The sequence below is a fragment of the Egretta garzetta genome, unplaced genomic scaffold (assembly GCF_000687185.1).
Source record: "Egretta garzetta isolate BGI_Z169 unplaced genomic scaffold, ASM68718v1 scaffold523, whole genome shotgun sequence".
NCBI lineage: Eukaryota > Metazoa > Chordata > Aves > Pelecaniformes > Ardeidae > Egretta > Egretta garzetta.
Genome location: NW_009259177.1, coordinates 1,543,463 through 1,559,623, shown reverse-complemented (window position 1 = coordinate 1,559,623; position 16,161 = coordinate 1,543,463). Strand labels below are relative to the sequence as shown.

General features: G+C 36.1%; 1 protein-coding gene across 1 annotated transcript in view; it reads right to left on the bottom strand.

Moving 5' to 3' along the window:
• Positions 1 to 16,161, bottom strand: part of DNAJC24 (DnaJ heat shock protein family (Hsp40) member C24) — a 37,595-nt gene that overhangs the window by 8,533 nt on the left and 12,901 nt on the right. The window contains exon 2 of the mRNA XM_009635582.2: positions 4,113 to 4,251. Within this exon, the coding sequence (XP_009633877.1) occupies positions 4,113 to 4,251 (139 nt within the window). The remainder of the gene's footprint in view (positions 1 to 4,112; positions 4,252 to 16,161) is intronic.

Here is a 16,161-nt window from a genome sequence, read left to right as displayed (position 1 = left end):
ATTGAAAATCAAAAGGAGGTACGTGCTGAGAGGCGAAAGCTCCTACTGGTGATTACATCCCCACCCTATAAACACTTTTGCTTTATGGACACCTGTGTCCATCATCACATAAAAATATATATTCCTGGATAGAACCTCACTGAAGCCATACAGTGAAAACCCCCTAGATTCTTAAATTTGTCCAGCCTCTGCCCCAAAAACCACATACAAAGCATCTGGTTTTAGCATCAATCTCATTATTACCTTTGAATTATTTGCTACAGTTAGCATCAGAAATTAATCGAAGTCACCAGTTTACGGATTTAATTTTTATTGTGACTGTACTAGTTATCATTCCAGCATTAATTAAAATGTAAAATGAATTAGCTTAATTGATTGTTTAGATACACAGTTGCTTTGTACTGAAGTCAACAAAAATCCACCAATGTTGCAGGGCCACTAGTCAAACGGACCTTGACAGGATATAGAAATGGGCTGACAGGTACATCAAAGGGTTCGACAAAGATTATGTCCTGGTTTTGGGATGGAATAACCCAATGCACCAGTACAGGCTGGGAGACAACTGGCTGGAAAACAGTTTTACAGAAAAGGACCCAAGGGTCATGGGGGACAACAGGTTCAGCACAAGTCATCAGGGCACTCCTGTGGCAAAGGCCAACCCCCTATTGGGCTGTATTAGCGAGAGTGTAGCCAACAGGTGAAGGAAGTGATTTCTTTTTTTTCCCTCTCTCTACTCACCACTTAAGGAGACTGCATGTGAAGTCCTGTGTCCAGTTTTGGCCTCCCCAGTACCTGACATACAGGTCCAAGTCCAGCAAGACCAGCAAGCCATGGTCAGGGGTTGGGACACACATCATACAAGGAGAGGCCAAAAGAACACAGGTACCTCATTGCCTACAGCTACCTCATAGGAGAGTGTAGAGAAGACTTCCCAGAGGATGACAAGTAAAAGGCACAAGTTGCAAAAAGAGTCCTTATATCCAACTTGATAGATGGAAAACATGTTTTGGGGTTTGGTGTTTTGTTTGTTTTTTTTTTTCTTTTTTTTTCTTTTCTTGGGTTTTTTTGTTTGGTTGGTTTGGTTTTTCTACTATGAACATGTTCAAACACTGGAACAGGCTGCCCAGAGCAGCTGGAGATTGATCTAGATGACCTATGAAGGTCCCTTCCAACCTACATGTTTCTCTGATTCTGTGAAAAGTTTTTTATTCTTTCAAACGGCGACACAAAAACATGAACTTTCAGGGTTCAGATGACTTCTACTATGAAAACCTTAAAACAGTTTTTTTCCAAGCTAAACTCGCTGAAAAACTTTTGGTAACCATTACTGCCAAACTTGATTTTAACTGCATATTCATCTTTTCTAAATTGGATACCAAACAAAGAATGGAAAAGTCTCCAAGAAAAAAAATGGACTTTTTTTTCCTCAACCCATTTTCAATAGGTAAATAATCATGCAGCTTTTTTTTTTTCCCATCCCCCAAATTTTTCACAGGCACTGAAAGCAAAAGATTCACCATTATAGAAAGGTATTGTTATATGTCATTAAAGATATGACAAAACAATGAATTGAAAAAAATTTCACAAAGCATACAAAAAGGCAGTTCTTGTAAGATTTCCAGACCAGAGGCTTGGATAAGTGTTTGAGCCAAACCTTTAAATGGTTTGAGGTTTGTCATTTCCTCTTTAATACTATGGCCTGAAGGCACAAAAAAATTAATAGAAGATCATTGTGATACCTTCAGAGAAAAGCAGTATTAAGATATGAAAGCATGTTCACTTGTTATTCTCAACAATTCCATAACAAAAAAATCCCATGTAATTAAAACCATAGAGCCCCTCAGAATTTCAGCCTCTCAGAACTTCTCTGGCCATTGAATTTCTGAGCCAAGTAATTAAGAGGTAGTATAAAACAAGAAGTTACATACAAATAAACAATCTGTGAAATGGGAAAAAGACCACAGCGCAAAGGACGTCCTGCTGGCTGGCAGCCACACACACATGCACACTGGCATCCTTCAGATTCTGCTTCCTAGGCTTTGCAGTCTTACCAACTTGCTGTATTCTCTCTCTCTCATCACTGCTCCCCTTAGCTGCTGTCTCAATTCCTTTGTTTCTGTGAGCTTTTACAGCAGTGTCTATGAATTTGTCTAGAATCATGACTTCAGAAGCAACTTTACAGGCATTCAAAGAACTAGAATTTATTTCACCATCATTTTGCTGCCAGGGAACATGCTGCAAAGAATGCAACAACAGTGCACACGTATGTCACATGTGACTTAGTTTGAAACACTGGGTCCTCTGTGAATGGCACCCTTCACATTAAAATACATTTATTCTATTATAATACCATTACCAAATACCTGGGTAAATGAATGTATAATTTGTTTTCTTTATTTACCAAGTCTTTTTTACAGAATCTTGAAATGGCTTTTAGAAGAACTCATCTGGATGCAAAAAAAAAAAAAAAAAAAAAAAAAGAGTCTCAGGAAATACAGATAACCTTTAAAATACCGTAGAATAAATTTTGTCAAAACTAATTTATAGCAATGTCCTTGAATTCCATGGGAAAACAAAGTAGCTTATTAAATCTTGATGTAGCTCTCAACTTCAGTGGATTAACCTGACCCAAGCAAAATGGAACATCACAGCCTGTATTTAAGCTTTAGGTAAAACTCACTAGGTACACAAAAGACTTTAACACACTACTATTTCTTTTTTCCTGTGCACGTACAATTTGTGAAGATGGAAGACATAGCTGATACTACAATGTTACAACAGGATGAGAGCACTAGGTAGCAAAAACTCCTGTCCTGGCATCACATTCAGGCTTTTAAAAAAAAAAGTTTGAGAGGAAAATTTATTTAAGTTTTATCTTAATACTGTTTACATAACAAATTAGCACAAGACGAGATTTTTTCCATTCTTTTAAAATATTTATTCCACAATTTTGTTTTTACCCCTCCACCCTCTTTTCCAAAACCCACACGAAGTCTGAAATACAAGATTATTAAACGAGAGAATTCATACTGGGTATATACAATTATATATCTCTCTTTTTATCCTGCAGTGATGCATATCTGCCAGAATGACTAAGCCTTTGTCTCTCAAAGTTCTGGTATCCGCAGCGGCAGGGGAGTTAAAAATCAGCACAAGAGAGAAAGGTCTGATGGTGTGCCAATGTACAATGGAAGAGAATTCAATAACAAGCTGCAGAGACAGTGGGCTTTTATCAGACACATTCAAAAGTGGTGGTGGCTACATGTCAATGCTGGACCAGAGTGTGTTACTGCAGAGTGCGACTGAGTGTTTTCCCCACAGGCAATACACTATTATTGACTCCCCCCATTAACATGTAGGGTGGATATACATTTATTGAAGGTTCTAATGGAAGGCTGAGGGACTCCTATCCTGAGGCCAGAGCAGAAAGACAGCCTATCACTTCATGTAATGGTAGCCCATGTGTGACAGACCTGACCTACATTTCCCCCCTTTCTTTCTCACAACAGCCTGTCACTGTTTTAAGAAGCTATTTTCTGAGAGGTATAAAAAGAAATGCATGCTAGAGCTGCCTAGTTAATGTGTTATATTGGAATATTATTTATAAACCTGCTTCAAAAAGGCTAGTTTAGACTAGAGATGAATTATGAAAGCTACCATAACACACACACCGAAAAGAATGTATCTTAATGATTCTGAAGTGCTTATAAACCCATACACATTGAACACTAGGTATAAGTGGATTAATACCTGTACCTAAGATACTGCAACAAAATGCAGTACAAGACTTAAAATTAAGAACACTTAATGAAGCTGCCTTAATAAAATAAAAAGGGCTAAGGTCTGTAATTAGTATAAATTTCATTTTCATTCAAATTATTAGGAATAACGCCACCTAATGTTTTGTTGGAAGTAATTCAATGTTTTCACTAGCTAATGTATGTGTAGCAAAAGCTATAAATAATGGATCCACATTTGAAAGTAGGACAAGAGTGAAAGAAACATTTGGTTCAGCAATAAACAGCATTTTAAAATACCATCTAACTACCACTCCCAGACCCTGCTTATTTAAAGAGCTGCTGCCACTACAGCGCTCCTTGGCAGGAACCTACCACGCTGCTGCAGGTCATACTCTTTTTTTGTCTCTTCGTTCCCTAGAATTTTCCACGCTTGATCAATTTCGATGAACCTCTGCACGCGCTCCTCCACTTCTCCTGCTGGCACATCTGCCTTCTGTTTGTCTGGATGATACTGCCAATCAAAAAAAAAAAAAAAAAAAAAAAAAAAGATTGATAAAAAAAGTTGAGGGGAGTGGAAGTGAGGAGGGTGGAAGAGGAGCAATCAATAATGCATTTGATATTCAGTTAAAAGGACAGAGAAAAGGAGAAGGTCTGAGCTAAGGTGCCAAAGGAAGGGAGACAACGATGCTGGGCACAAGAGAAAACTGCCAATTTAATTAGACCACTGAAATGGCAACAAAACCACCAGTGGCACAAATCTCACCATGCGCACTGACAGCATTTTCTGGATAATTTACTGATGGAATCATTGGTCTTATGGACAATTTACCTAGAGAGAATGACTACCACAAACACAAACAGGTACACGCAGAGGACCACAACACGGGAACAAGAAGAGGTGCTGTAAGTGCTAGCAGCTCTTGTAATGTTACACATAGCTGATTTAAACAATACCATGACCGTTCAGTTAAGGTTATTACAGATAAATTGAATGCTGTATTACATGTACCTGTGCTTTTTAAAATTATTTAAATGGTAAATAGAATATACACAATCAAATATAATTTATAATACATGTAATTCTACTTTTGAAAATATGCCTCAACATCTTTAATTTCTTCCAGTCCAGTGAATCAATAGCCGTTCCAAATATTTAAAGTCATGGATCACTGGCTACAAAATTGTGTCATTTTAGCTAAGAAATGGTTATTCAAGGACATGGCTGCAAGAAATCCCACGTTAAATAGGCAATCATAATTAAAATGGTAACATGTTTTCTTTATCATTTGTACTCCAGGTTCTGAACAGAGCATTCTGACTTCTCTGGTTGAAACGTCTACTGAAAAGGAACCCTCAAAGCTCATTATAAGTGATGGACCAACAGGAAACAGCATTTAGGATGATAGAGTTGCAACATAATCAGACCTATCAGCTGTTAACTGATAAATCAAGGTATGCCTTATTCTGGGGCTTCAACTTCTGCCCTTCACACTGTCATCAGTTGGGGCACTGAAACATACAGCAGATTTTTAAGATACCTGTTCTACAAGCGTTATAATTAATTTTGGAAAGAAAAGAATACTAATATCATGTCTGCTTTATAAAATCGAAAATTTAAAAGGACCACTTCTACTGGAGTTTGCTCACTGCGGTATCATTTGCACTGATAGCTATTAACCAGATAAACTCCCTGTATGACAACAAGAGAATGTACATAAGAGCAAAATATTAAGCTTTGACCTCAGTTTTTTTCACAGGTATTTTTTCATACACAGATGAATGTACCTGCAACCTCAACTATGAAGTCTGTACACAAATGTGTATTTTTTTCCACCATATGAGTAAGCACACTTCAAGTCACCTCTGCGTTCAAGACTGAAGACTAGCTTGCAACTTGTTGAAAACATGGCTGAAGCACAGTTGCAATCTGTAAAGGTTTATCTTAGAAATACATTTTTTATCTCCCCGTCTGAAGATGACAAAATTCTCAGGCACAAACAAATAAAAAAAATTTGGTCACTGTGTTTGGTCATTGTATTCTAAATAGCTAATTAGAAAATGAGTAATTATACCTCTATTTGGTAGGCGCTAAGTTCAGTGTTCTGTCTACATGTTGTACCGTAAAAGCTGTTTAAATGTATTACTTGTTTCCAAATCCACTTTTCTGAAACCTTAGCTGTTCCAGTTGTATTTCAATTTTAATAGCATTTTTAACATTGGTGGTTGATTGCATACCACATTTTTGAAAGGTCTTTTTAAAAAAAAATAATAATCAATGCTTAATAAGAATACAAGGCAAAATAGTCAGATCACATTAAAGACTTACATGCTTTCCTTTTGGCAATTTTATTTAACAATTATGCTTGAGGTATGCATCCAGCAGTTACTCCTCAAAGCAATTTTATCTAAAAATGATGCATTATTTTAAAATATTTCAGATATTATATTTAAAATTTGGACCCACCCCAAATATTGTAGGGTTAATTACGATACCTAAAGAGAGAGTTAAATGACTGCTGTGTATTTCAGTCCATTTGGATGATACTGTAAGCGTTCTTCTATAAGATTACAATCCAAAAAGATGCAAAGGCCTATCCAAGGAATATTATACCAGGTTTAGTACCACTGAAACTTAACTAGGCTTGAATAGCACTGCCAGAAAACTCTTGCTCACATTGTTATATGTTTGGATTGGCCATGACCACACCTTCTCAGATCAGTTTCTTACAGATACATAAAAACATTACTGACCAATTGCCCGAAACAGCAGAGAATACCAGCTTCTCTCCTGCCAAGAACATTGAGAAAACACCTCCACGAAACTGGCCACGCTTTTCCTTTGCTACACCAAAACTTTGCCTGACTGAAAAATAATTTTAGACTATATTGGAAGTAGTCAGTGAAAACCAGTAAGAGCTTTGGAAAAATAATAATCAATGCCGAAAAGGCTATTCTGTTCATTTCTTGAATAATACAGAAAGTTAATTATTCTTCAGACTCATCATTTAGCTTTTAACTTCTCTCCTACAGACTTGGAAAATTTAGTATTTGTAGCATATGCAATCTTTATATTCAAAAGACTACAATTTCATGTGACTAATAAATAAACTAATAGTAAGTAGGGGATCTACTAATTAATATATATATCTATCTCCATTTTGGTCTCCATGTTTTCTGAAATTATTTGCTCCTTTGCCTGTTGGGCTTGTTCCTCTATTACCACCCGATGCCTCCAGTAGTCTACATCTACACTAAGAAAAATCCTCAAACCTCTGCTCTTTTAGTCTAATCCTATTTTTTTTTTTTTAACTGTGACCCCATTTCACCTGAATTTGTTATGTACCTGTTCTCATTGACTCCCTTGTCCTCCTCTCCAGCTTGCTAATCAAAACCAGACTGCTGATCTGTAGCAAAAATGCACTCTTGATTCAACTGCCCATACCTTTCTCTTTCATCTCTGAGACAACAAACGAGGTGTCCTCTCTCCAGCTGTTTTAGACCCCATTCACGCAGCTCAGACACCAACCACAGAGGACACCTTACCAAAGTTTCAACCAACCTACTAATAGCTGAAGCTTAAAAACAGTGCTCCAGCATCCTCCATCAATACTGTGGACATTAATCAACCATGCTCCTTTTTTGGTATCTTCTCCCATTCTTGGTTACCATATTCTTGCTTCCAATTCTCCTCCCTCTCCAGCACATCCTTCAGAGGAGCTGCCTCAACACGAGCCAGGGGTTTAGGTTTGGAGGAAGCTGAAATACGATGTACGTTTTTGATCTCCTCCTCTTTTTCCATTCAGCCTGATTTCTAGGTTAATCTCAGCTGCAACCGTGTACCAGCTCCATAATGAAGACAAGCCTGTTTTCTACTTGACCTATCTCCTTCTACTCAAACTGAACTATTGTTCATCTCTCCCTCTGTGCATCCAGTTGTAAGTTCTTACTCCAAAGGTTAGAGCCCCCCAATGTCTCCTGCAATAGCACTTCTCAAAATCTGCAAGTTATCTTCGTGTCATTCGTACCTGTCACCTAAGCACTATTTTCAGATGTATTACTGCACTTAGGATATATTTAAATCTTTCTCGCTGCACACGTGTAACGTTTTTAAGAAGCAATACTTCCATAAAAATAGCTTTCCACTGAGCACTCGTCATGATTTTTGAACACAGTAATAATTTTTTACTAACAAGTTACTACTTAATAGGACTTTATAAAAACAATAAAGAATATTTTCCTGAGTTTGACAGAGGGAAGGGGAAAGGAAGAAGGTCAGAGATGTATGCCCAATCTAGTTTTCCTTTTTCATTTCTCTACTAGAAGTAATTTGCTAACTACTTCCCATTACTAGATACTGTCTGGAATTTATATCACTTTACAGCACATGATGCTTTGTGTTTACTGTGTTAAAAAATAAACTGATGGATAATGGAAATACATTAATTCATCTGTTAACTATAAAAAATACCTTGCACACACCCCCAATACTTTTTGCTCCCCTGATGTTCACCTTAAATGTCACATTGTCATAGTATTTCTAGAGGACCCTGGCTCTTGGTGTAAGGGTTCAATTTTTTTTTTTTTTTATTAGGGTTTTTGTTCGTTTTAGTTTTTACAATCACTAAGAAAAATCTTAAAAAGCTTGAAGTCCAAAGCTGAAATGAAAACCACACTTTAAACATTGCCTGTTGGAGTCCTGGTGAAATTTTTAGTGCTTCAGGGAAACAGAAAAGCAGGCTATACAAACTTCACCTCATGCCCTTTTCAATTACAGTATCATTATTATACCTTTCTAAAGCAACTGTATTAAACTGTCTTATTTTTAATATACATCAGATTGTACTTTTCAGCACTTTGGGTACAGCGGGGACACCACATCACCTGGCAAACATACTCTGAAACACCGATACAGGTTCAGTTCATAGTTATGCAAGTATCCAAGAATATAGACATTTTTCGTGGGAACATCTTAGTTTAGGTAAATGAATTGTATTTCATTATGCTGATCTATCGCCTTTGACATCTACTACAGAATAAAGAACAAGCAAGTGAGCAAACTTTTTCAGTCTCAGAAAACAGGTGCTAATGTTGTTGCATTCACCAAATAATTAGAAGTGTAGACTCTGAAAATTACTCGAGTTCCATCATATTATGTTATTTACAGAGTGATATTTTTATTTATACAGTGTACCACAGATATGGTTTTCACCCACAGGGTTTGTATAAGCATTTGGAACATACTACAGCACATTCAAGTGCTACATTCTTTATTTCTGCCTACTTTATGCTCCATGAAGTTTGGTCCCTTCTGCACTTTAAGAATTGCAAAATTAATCCCTGCACTTTAACCCCTGGAAGTTAATAAAGACCATTTGGTCAGTAACTGTAATGGTATTACATCTCAATAACCATACCAACAGGCCTTAAGAACTCTCATACCACAAGATGAGAAGGTACGATAGCTCGCTGAGCTTTGGTTGAGCAAATCAAGCAGCACAGAGATGACACACCAAGGTCCCTATCCTCCTAACACTTGTACAAGTTGCTTAACTTTATGCAATAAATGCAATAAGGTTGATTGATTTTAATCAAATTCAAATTAGCGAGCAGAAAACCTCTAGTTAAGTCAATTTAATGTACACTTCTTATTGGTGCTCACAAATTTATTTTTCAAAAGAAATTTACAGCACCCAGTGAGAATCAACTTAAATGACTTATTGGGAGGGGAAGGGTAAAGCATACAGGCATAGGTTCTACACTGAATTTGGAATCTCTTGCTAAACTGTGGATTACACTATAACTAAACTGCTTAATGTAGTCAAACTTTTACTCATAACTACGTTTCCACATGACAAATTGAAAAGGCTGATAATTTAGAAAAGGTTAAAGTAGCACTATTCCTTCTTATTTTTTACTTAATACATTACCATGGTTATTTTGCCTTCTGTATAAGAGGTATTCACTTTAAAAACCAAAGATGCGCTGCACCCCTAATTCCATACATCAAACCAGGAAGCTTTATTTTCTATGAAAACTACTACTTCCACAGTTTTAAGTGATGAAAGAGTGCTTTCATTTGCTACTATGTATTTCAGATAACTGTAAAGAACTTCTCCCCCCTAGAATTACACAGCTTTTAACTAAGTATTTAGCATTACTATATTAGCAAGTAAGTATTTAAAATGTAAAGTATCTATTTTTTCCTGAGGAAAATGAAGTAGATCAGCTCTAATTTTTTTCCAGGATTTAAATAAGGAGTACTGTCCACTTTGTACAGCTTTGTGTTTCCTACTTGCCGGTATTTAATGCAAAGCCGTCAAACATTTGGAGAAATCTTCAGCAGCAAATAAAAAGTAATATAAAAAAGATGAACCTGATGTGGCTGCATTAAATCTTGACCTTTCCTCCTGAGAAAATAATTTCAGAGAAGTATTTTCAGACTTTGTAATTTTTATCATATACCTTTTATTATTTTTTTTTTCCCTTAAGGGAAACTATTATTAAGGTTCTAAAATTCAAAAGTAAAGACAGACATAGAACAATGATGAAACCATTAGAGCTGAAAAATTAAGAAGTTACACTATTCTGGATTTACTACCACAAGTCATAAAGTAACCACTAAGCAGTCAGTACTACCAACAGTTACAGCATAGTAAATTTCTAAACTATCAGATTTATTAAAGACTTTTAAAGCTGAAATGATCTAGTCTCATGGAATCTCCTTGCTAAATAAAATTGACAAGTTTAGACAAGTCTTGAATTCCTGCTTTATTTCAATAGGGCATGTGTGCCTGTATTTGAATAAGGGATATATTTAAAACTAGAGCTGTGCTGTAAGCTCCTGAGTAAATCAAGTAGTAAGATTTTAACAAGGGATTACTTACAAGCATTCAAGTACTTGTGCTTTCATAGGAACTACATCTAATGATTAAATCTAAGCTGTAAATAACAGCCAGTGATAGAATATTAACAACTAAAATAAACTTAGTATCTCTTAGCATCCTTCTCCCTTTTTCCATGTTAGGCATATAGTACCTATGATAGTTTTATAGCCTGACAGTATTTGTTTCATGTAATGCAGCTAGAAATAAGATTTCCAGCCGAATACTGATTTTTTTTTTGTTTTGTTTTTTGGGTTTTTTGTTATGGTAAAAGTACAGGAAGCCACAGTATTAATGACCTACATTACAACTATAATACCTCCTGGAATTGTTAAAAAGATCTGTATTTATATTCAAAAAAAGCAGCGGTGAAAGACATTTGATAACGGCCAGGGAAGAGAAGTGCAACCCTAACTTCACAAATAGAGCACTACTCCACGTGTGGTGAAGCTACCATTTTTGATGAATGACAGAACTGAATTAAAATCGCAAACAGAAGAGGTAAAAGTCACAACATGGGTAGGCAAAGGGTCGGTTGAATTAACATTGCAAAAGTGAAAGTCACCATGGATAAGCATCAGATAGTATGAGATAACAGCAGTACACATCCATGACATCCATTTCCGCTGATAGGAGAGTTAGATGGATGACAGCAAGTGGACACAAGAGTTGAATACTACACTGTTCAGAAGAGAAAAAGAATGAGAGGGGGGAAACGTTGGAAGCAGCTAGATGAAGAGAGAAACCCAAGCCATTATTTTCAGATAACACTGCCAGACTCATGGCTGGGAATCCAACAGAATGACACTTTGACTCCTTACCACATTATCAGTATTTGGGGGTTCAATCTATTTGTTCTTCTATCAAAAGCTCAATATTGAAGTGGAAATATATTCAAGTTTCAGAATCAGAATTCTCTCTTGGGAGTCAATATATGACAGTTTATTTGGTTAATAAGTCTAAACTATTATTTTATTTATTCCACATAAGTTAAAATTCTTTTAAAGGCAAAATGGGCATCAGCAAGCAGAACACAAAGCCTAACACAAACAGTCTTGGTCTGTACAAAGTTTAGCAACAAACGTACATGTTGCACTAAGACAAAGTGCACAAATCATTACCAGTATGTCCCTTGCAATATAACAAAGTGCATCTTTTTAACAAAACAACAAGAACAAAACACAGGCGTTAACATGAACATACAAATATCAAAATTGGAAACTATGTTTAAAAACATTTCTCATGCTTTACACAACATTTCTACATTATCCACTGTAATTCTTATTATCTACAGGTAAAGCTAATGAGGTCAGGACAAAAACTGTCAAGTGTTCTCATCTGACAGAAGTATTCATAGGTCCATGCAAATTTGTCTGTAGTCTACAAAGCTCATCATAATACTTCACATCATATTAAAAGGAAGCTGCAAGACAGTCAACATTAAGATGAAAAATATTAACTAGCTATTTCCTATTTAATTTCTGATTGTAGTCTGATTTCTTGTTACATTTCCCTGCTTTTAAAAAAAAAAAAAAAATCTGAGTAAATTTAATGCCAGGCTGTTCTTAGGAGGAAAGTCCTTTCCCCCTGCTTACAATACATGTAGTAAATACCAGTTTTTACTGGGACTTGCCAATAAATCTCACCCTCTGACACAGAGTGTCTGTTCATACGCAGTTTTTGGCCGCTCTGCCACAAATGCCAACAAAGGGACCAATTAATGAAAACTTTCTTGATACATTCCCAGTGGATGAATGTCCGCCTTGCAGAAGGTACCTTGACAACATTCATCTTGCACAGGCCAAATGGTTGCTCTGTGGTAGCAATTAAGACACCACCAGCCTTGGCTAGATTTAAACCAACAACCAAATCTGTGTAGATCTGACCAAATGCTCATAGAAATCTGGAGAATTAACTGCTAAACAAGGGCTGGATTGGGTCATATAATTGCATCCGTTTCTCTGGTTATCTGCAGACCACATGGACACATTTTTATTAGAAAGACATTACAATTTTTAAAACAAGATTCATTAATCTGGCCACATGACCGCAATCTTTAAGCCACATCTATAAATATCTAAGAAATCAACAACTTTTCTAAGTAATTTCAAGAATCAAAATAATATGGTAGGCTGACATTCTCTGTACTTGTACTCAATTTTTTTTTCCTCTTTCCACAAAAAGCCAGTGTTCAGTCTTAATATTCCCACAGCTTTGGAATCAAGTTTGGACAATTAAACTTAGTACAGCATCCCTCCTCTTTCTAAAATTACATTTGGAAATAGAAGAGTTTTATTGCTTTGATCCAGAAGTGCCTATCTGAAAGTCTCTCACCACAGCCTGTGAACACGAGAGACTTGCGCGATAGCTAGTGGAAAAACCTTGCCTCCATTGCAAAGTTCATACTGACTTCAGGTTTTTGACAAAGGGTACCCTTCCTGAAATCTCTGTCCTCGGACAGTTTAGAGTGTGGCTGGTCAAAGCCTCAGACTTCATGATCACATCACAGAACCAGGCATTCTGCTTCTGTTGGTCTCAGGGCTCAATGATTTTATGTTTAGAACTACCCAAGATATTAAACTTCTGTACCTGAAATACTATAGTTAAGCTCTACATGGCATAGGAGAGCAGATTCCCCTTACCACCCCACACCCCAGCAAACTTGCACATTTGCAGTTCCATACTATGGCATTATAAGGCTTGTAGCAATATTTTTAATCAAATTACGCTGCATGTATTGGAAGTTCCAGATCAGTTGATAGAGCACCAAAATATAAAGCTGAACAGTCTCCCTGCTGGACACAGTATAGAAAATGAACCATATAACGCAATTACAACACTCCAGGAGCTACATAATTACATTTAAAGTTAACACTTTTGCTAATTTTACATACATTGTCACACCAAATACTTTAAGCCACAAATCCCTATCAGCACGTAACAGAATTAACACACATATTTGGTACTACCTATGCCATGTATATGACAGCTATATTTGAGCAATCAAGCACACAGACTCTAAATGATCATTTACTCTGGTTATGGGCAGCATGATATACAGATTAGAATCTGTGTAGACTAGCTGTTATGCTTTAGGGCTGAACTCTTTTTCTTGCAGAATCCATTCTGTGATGAATTTAAATTAGAACATAGACTGAATTATAAAATTGTTTAATAAACTGGAATTTGAATTTTTGGATAACTGAATTTCAGAAAAGCACAATTTTCTTGGCCAGCACAGGTGGCTAAAACAAGGTGACAAACATGCACTTGGCCCCCACCCTGTGGCACTCACTGAAAGGTCACAGAAAGAAGCCATTTTCCAACTTCACCAGCTGAACTCATTAAATTAGAGCAGGATGAAAAAAACTCAGGTATTTTAGAAAAATTTAAGTGATTTATTCAATAAACGTATTCTAAACCAGGAAGTGGTTTATTTCAGTAAAACAAAGAAGCTTAAACTGCAGGAGAAAATGAATTCACATTGAAAAAAATGTTTGTTTTAGACATGGAAACATTAAACTTTTGTCCTATCATGGGAGGATTTCTGAATGAACAGTATGAATTAATTACCAATATATTTATAGAAATGGATGGAAAAAACCTAATTACCAGTAACCAAATAATTCTGGCGGTACTACCTTGTTAGACTCAAAGTGATTTTCGATTCAAAATTACTTAATTTTTAACTGAAAAAATATTACAAACTAGTATGTAGCAGAAAACCAGTTAGGGTGGAACCTCAAAGTGTTGTGGTGCTACCTGCTCCTAACTTAGAATGATTTTGCTTGCCATTTTATCACATGAGCCCTCAGGAAATCTTACTACCCTAGTATTTCTTTCTTACTACCCCAGAAAGCAGGAAGAAAAACTACATAGCTTCATTTTTAAAAATATATTTCATCTATTCCCATAATTTGTAGATCAGCTCTTACATAAAAGAAGACCTAAACAAACAAAAGGCTACATGATTTTTAAGAGCAAGACTTGTACAAAACACAGGCTTGATGCTTTGAGACATGCTCCTTCTATAAATTATTTCCAGCTTTCCCCAAGTTACAATGCAGCATTAAGTTTTTCAGCAATGAAGATTTCCTTCACTGGAAGTATGCTGAAATAATTCTTTTTTTTTTTTAGCTTTTCTACAGGCTTATTTTACATATAAAGGCCTTGCATAGGAGCTGCCCTGAAACAACACTACACTCTGGGCTCTGTGGCCTACACGGTTCATCAGGTACTAATTAGATAGCATGTTCTGTCAACGCTTTCTTGCTTTTCTATTAATTGATCATCCTGCCCAAATAATACAATGGAACACCAGTTCCAAACTCCTTGAGATCCTTTACCTGTGAGAAACAAGGATAAAGGGAAAAAACCTCCAAAAGGGTCACAAGATAACTGCACTTGTCTAAGACCTGGAGTGATAACACCACCACTGTGCTGAAAGGTTAATTATGTTCCTACCAACATTCTCTTCAGCCCAAGTTTGTTTTTTTATCTAAGAAAAAAAGAAGTAAACACAAGCATATAAACATACTTCATCTAACAGGCTATATTAAATTTAGAAATGGAAACAGCTAATGAAAGAGTAAAGGCTGCAAAACTAAACTCAGCCATTAACAGTATTTCTCATCAGAATATTTGCAGTTAATATTATCACTGTTAGATACTGTGTTTCAGAAAGTAAGTCATGAATGTTGTGCAGAAGCTACAGTACACTAATCCCACCTATGTATACAAGAGTCCAAACAATGGCTGCCCTTACAATCCCATACAGTCAGAAAAACCATAAATCAGCATTTTATAAAAACTATATAGAAATAAAATGTTTTCTCCATTTATTACACCGCACTACAGATTGCAGAAGATAAAAAACAAACGACAAAGCCGCTGCCAAATACAACACACTACTGCCACCTAATGCTTACTAGAAGGTTACATCAAAAACATTTCATTGTTTCTCTGCACTACACTAGCACGATGAAAAATGGAGACCAAAGCAAATAAAAAAAGTTTTGTTTTTAAATACCTGCTTCACATTTCCTTCCCTACAGGCTTTCTAAATTGAACTGCTGTGATCATAGGCTCTCCTGTACACAAAGACTGTAACAGCAAGATGTATGTTCAGTGGGCTAAATATCAAACTCATTTCAGCTGCAAAAATAGCATGAATTCAATACATTCACTTCATTAATATACTCACATAAATTATATACATTCACTAGATCCCACACTTGTTTACATTTTTGTAAGCTATGCTCTGTTAAGTAACTAGCACAGTTCAGTATTGAAAGACTTCACATGGCAAGTCTTTTGAAAGGCAAAAAAAAAAAAAAAAGAGGTGTGGTCTTATGTTAAAACAGCACAAAACAAAATTACTTTGAAAATCTTATTTCAGTGATTTGCAACAAAGCACTCTCTCTGAAATGTGAAACTTGTTCGCTTCCATAAAAAGAACGATTCTAGGTATTAAACTTGCCTTCCTAGCCCACAATCAATCTTTTCAACATGTTCACTCAATTGGCAGAAGTTAGCAGGGA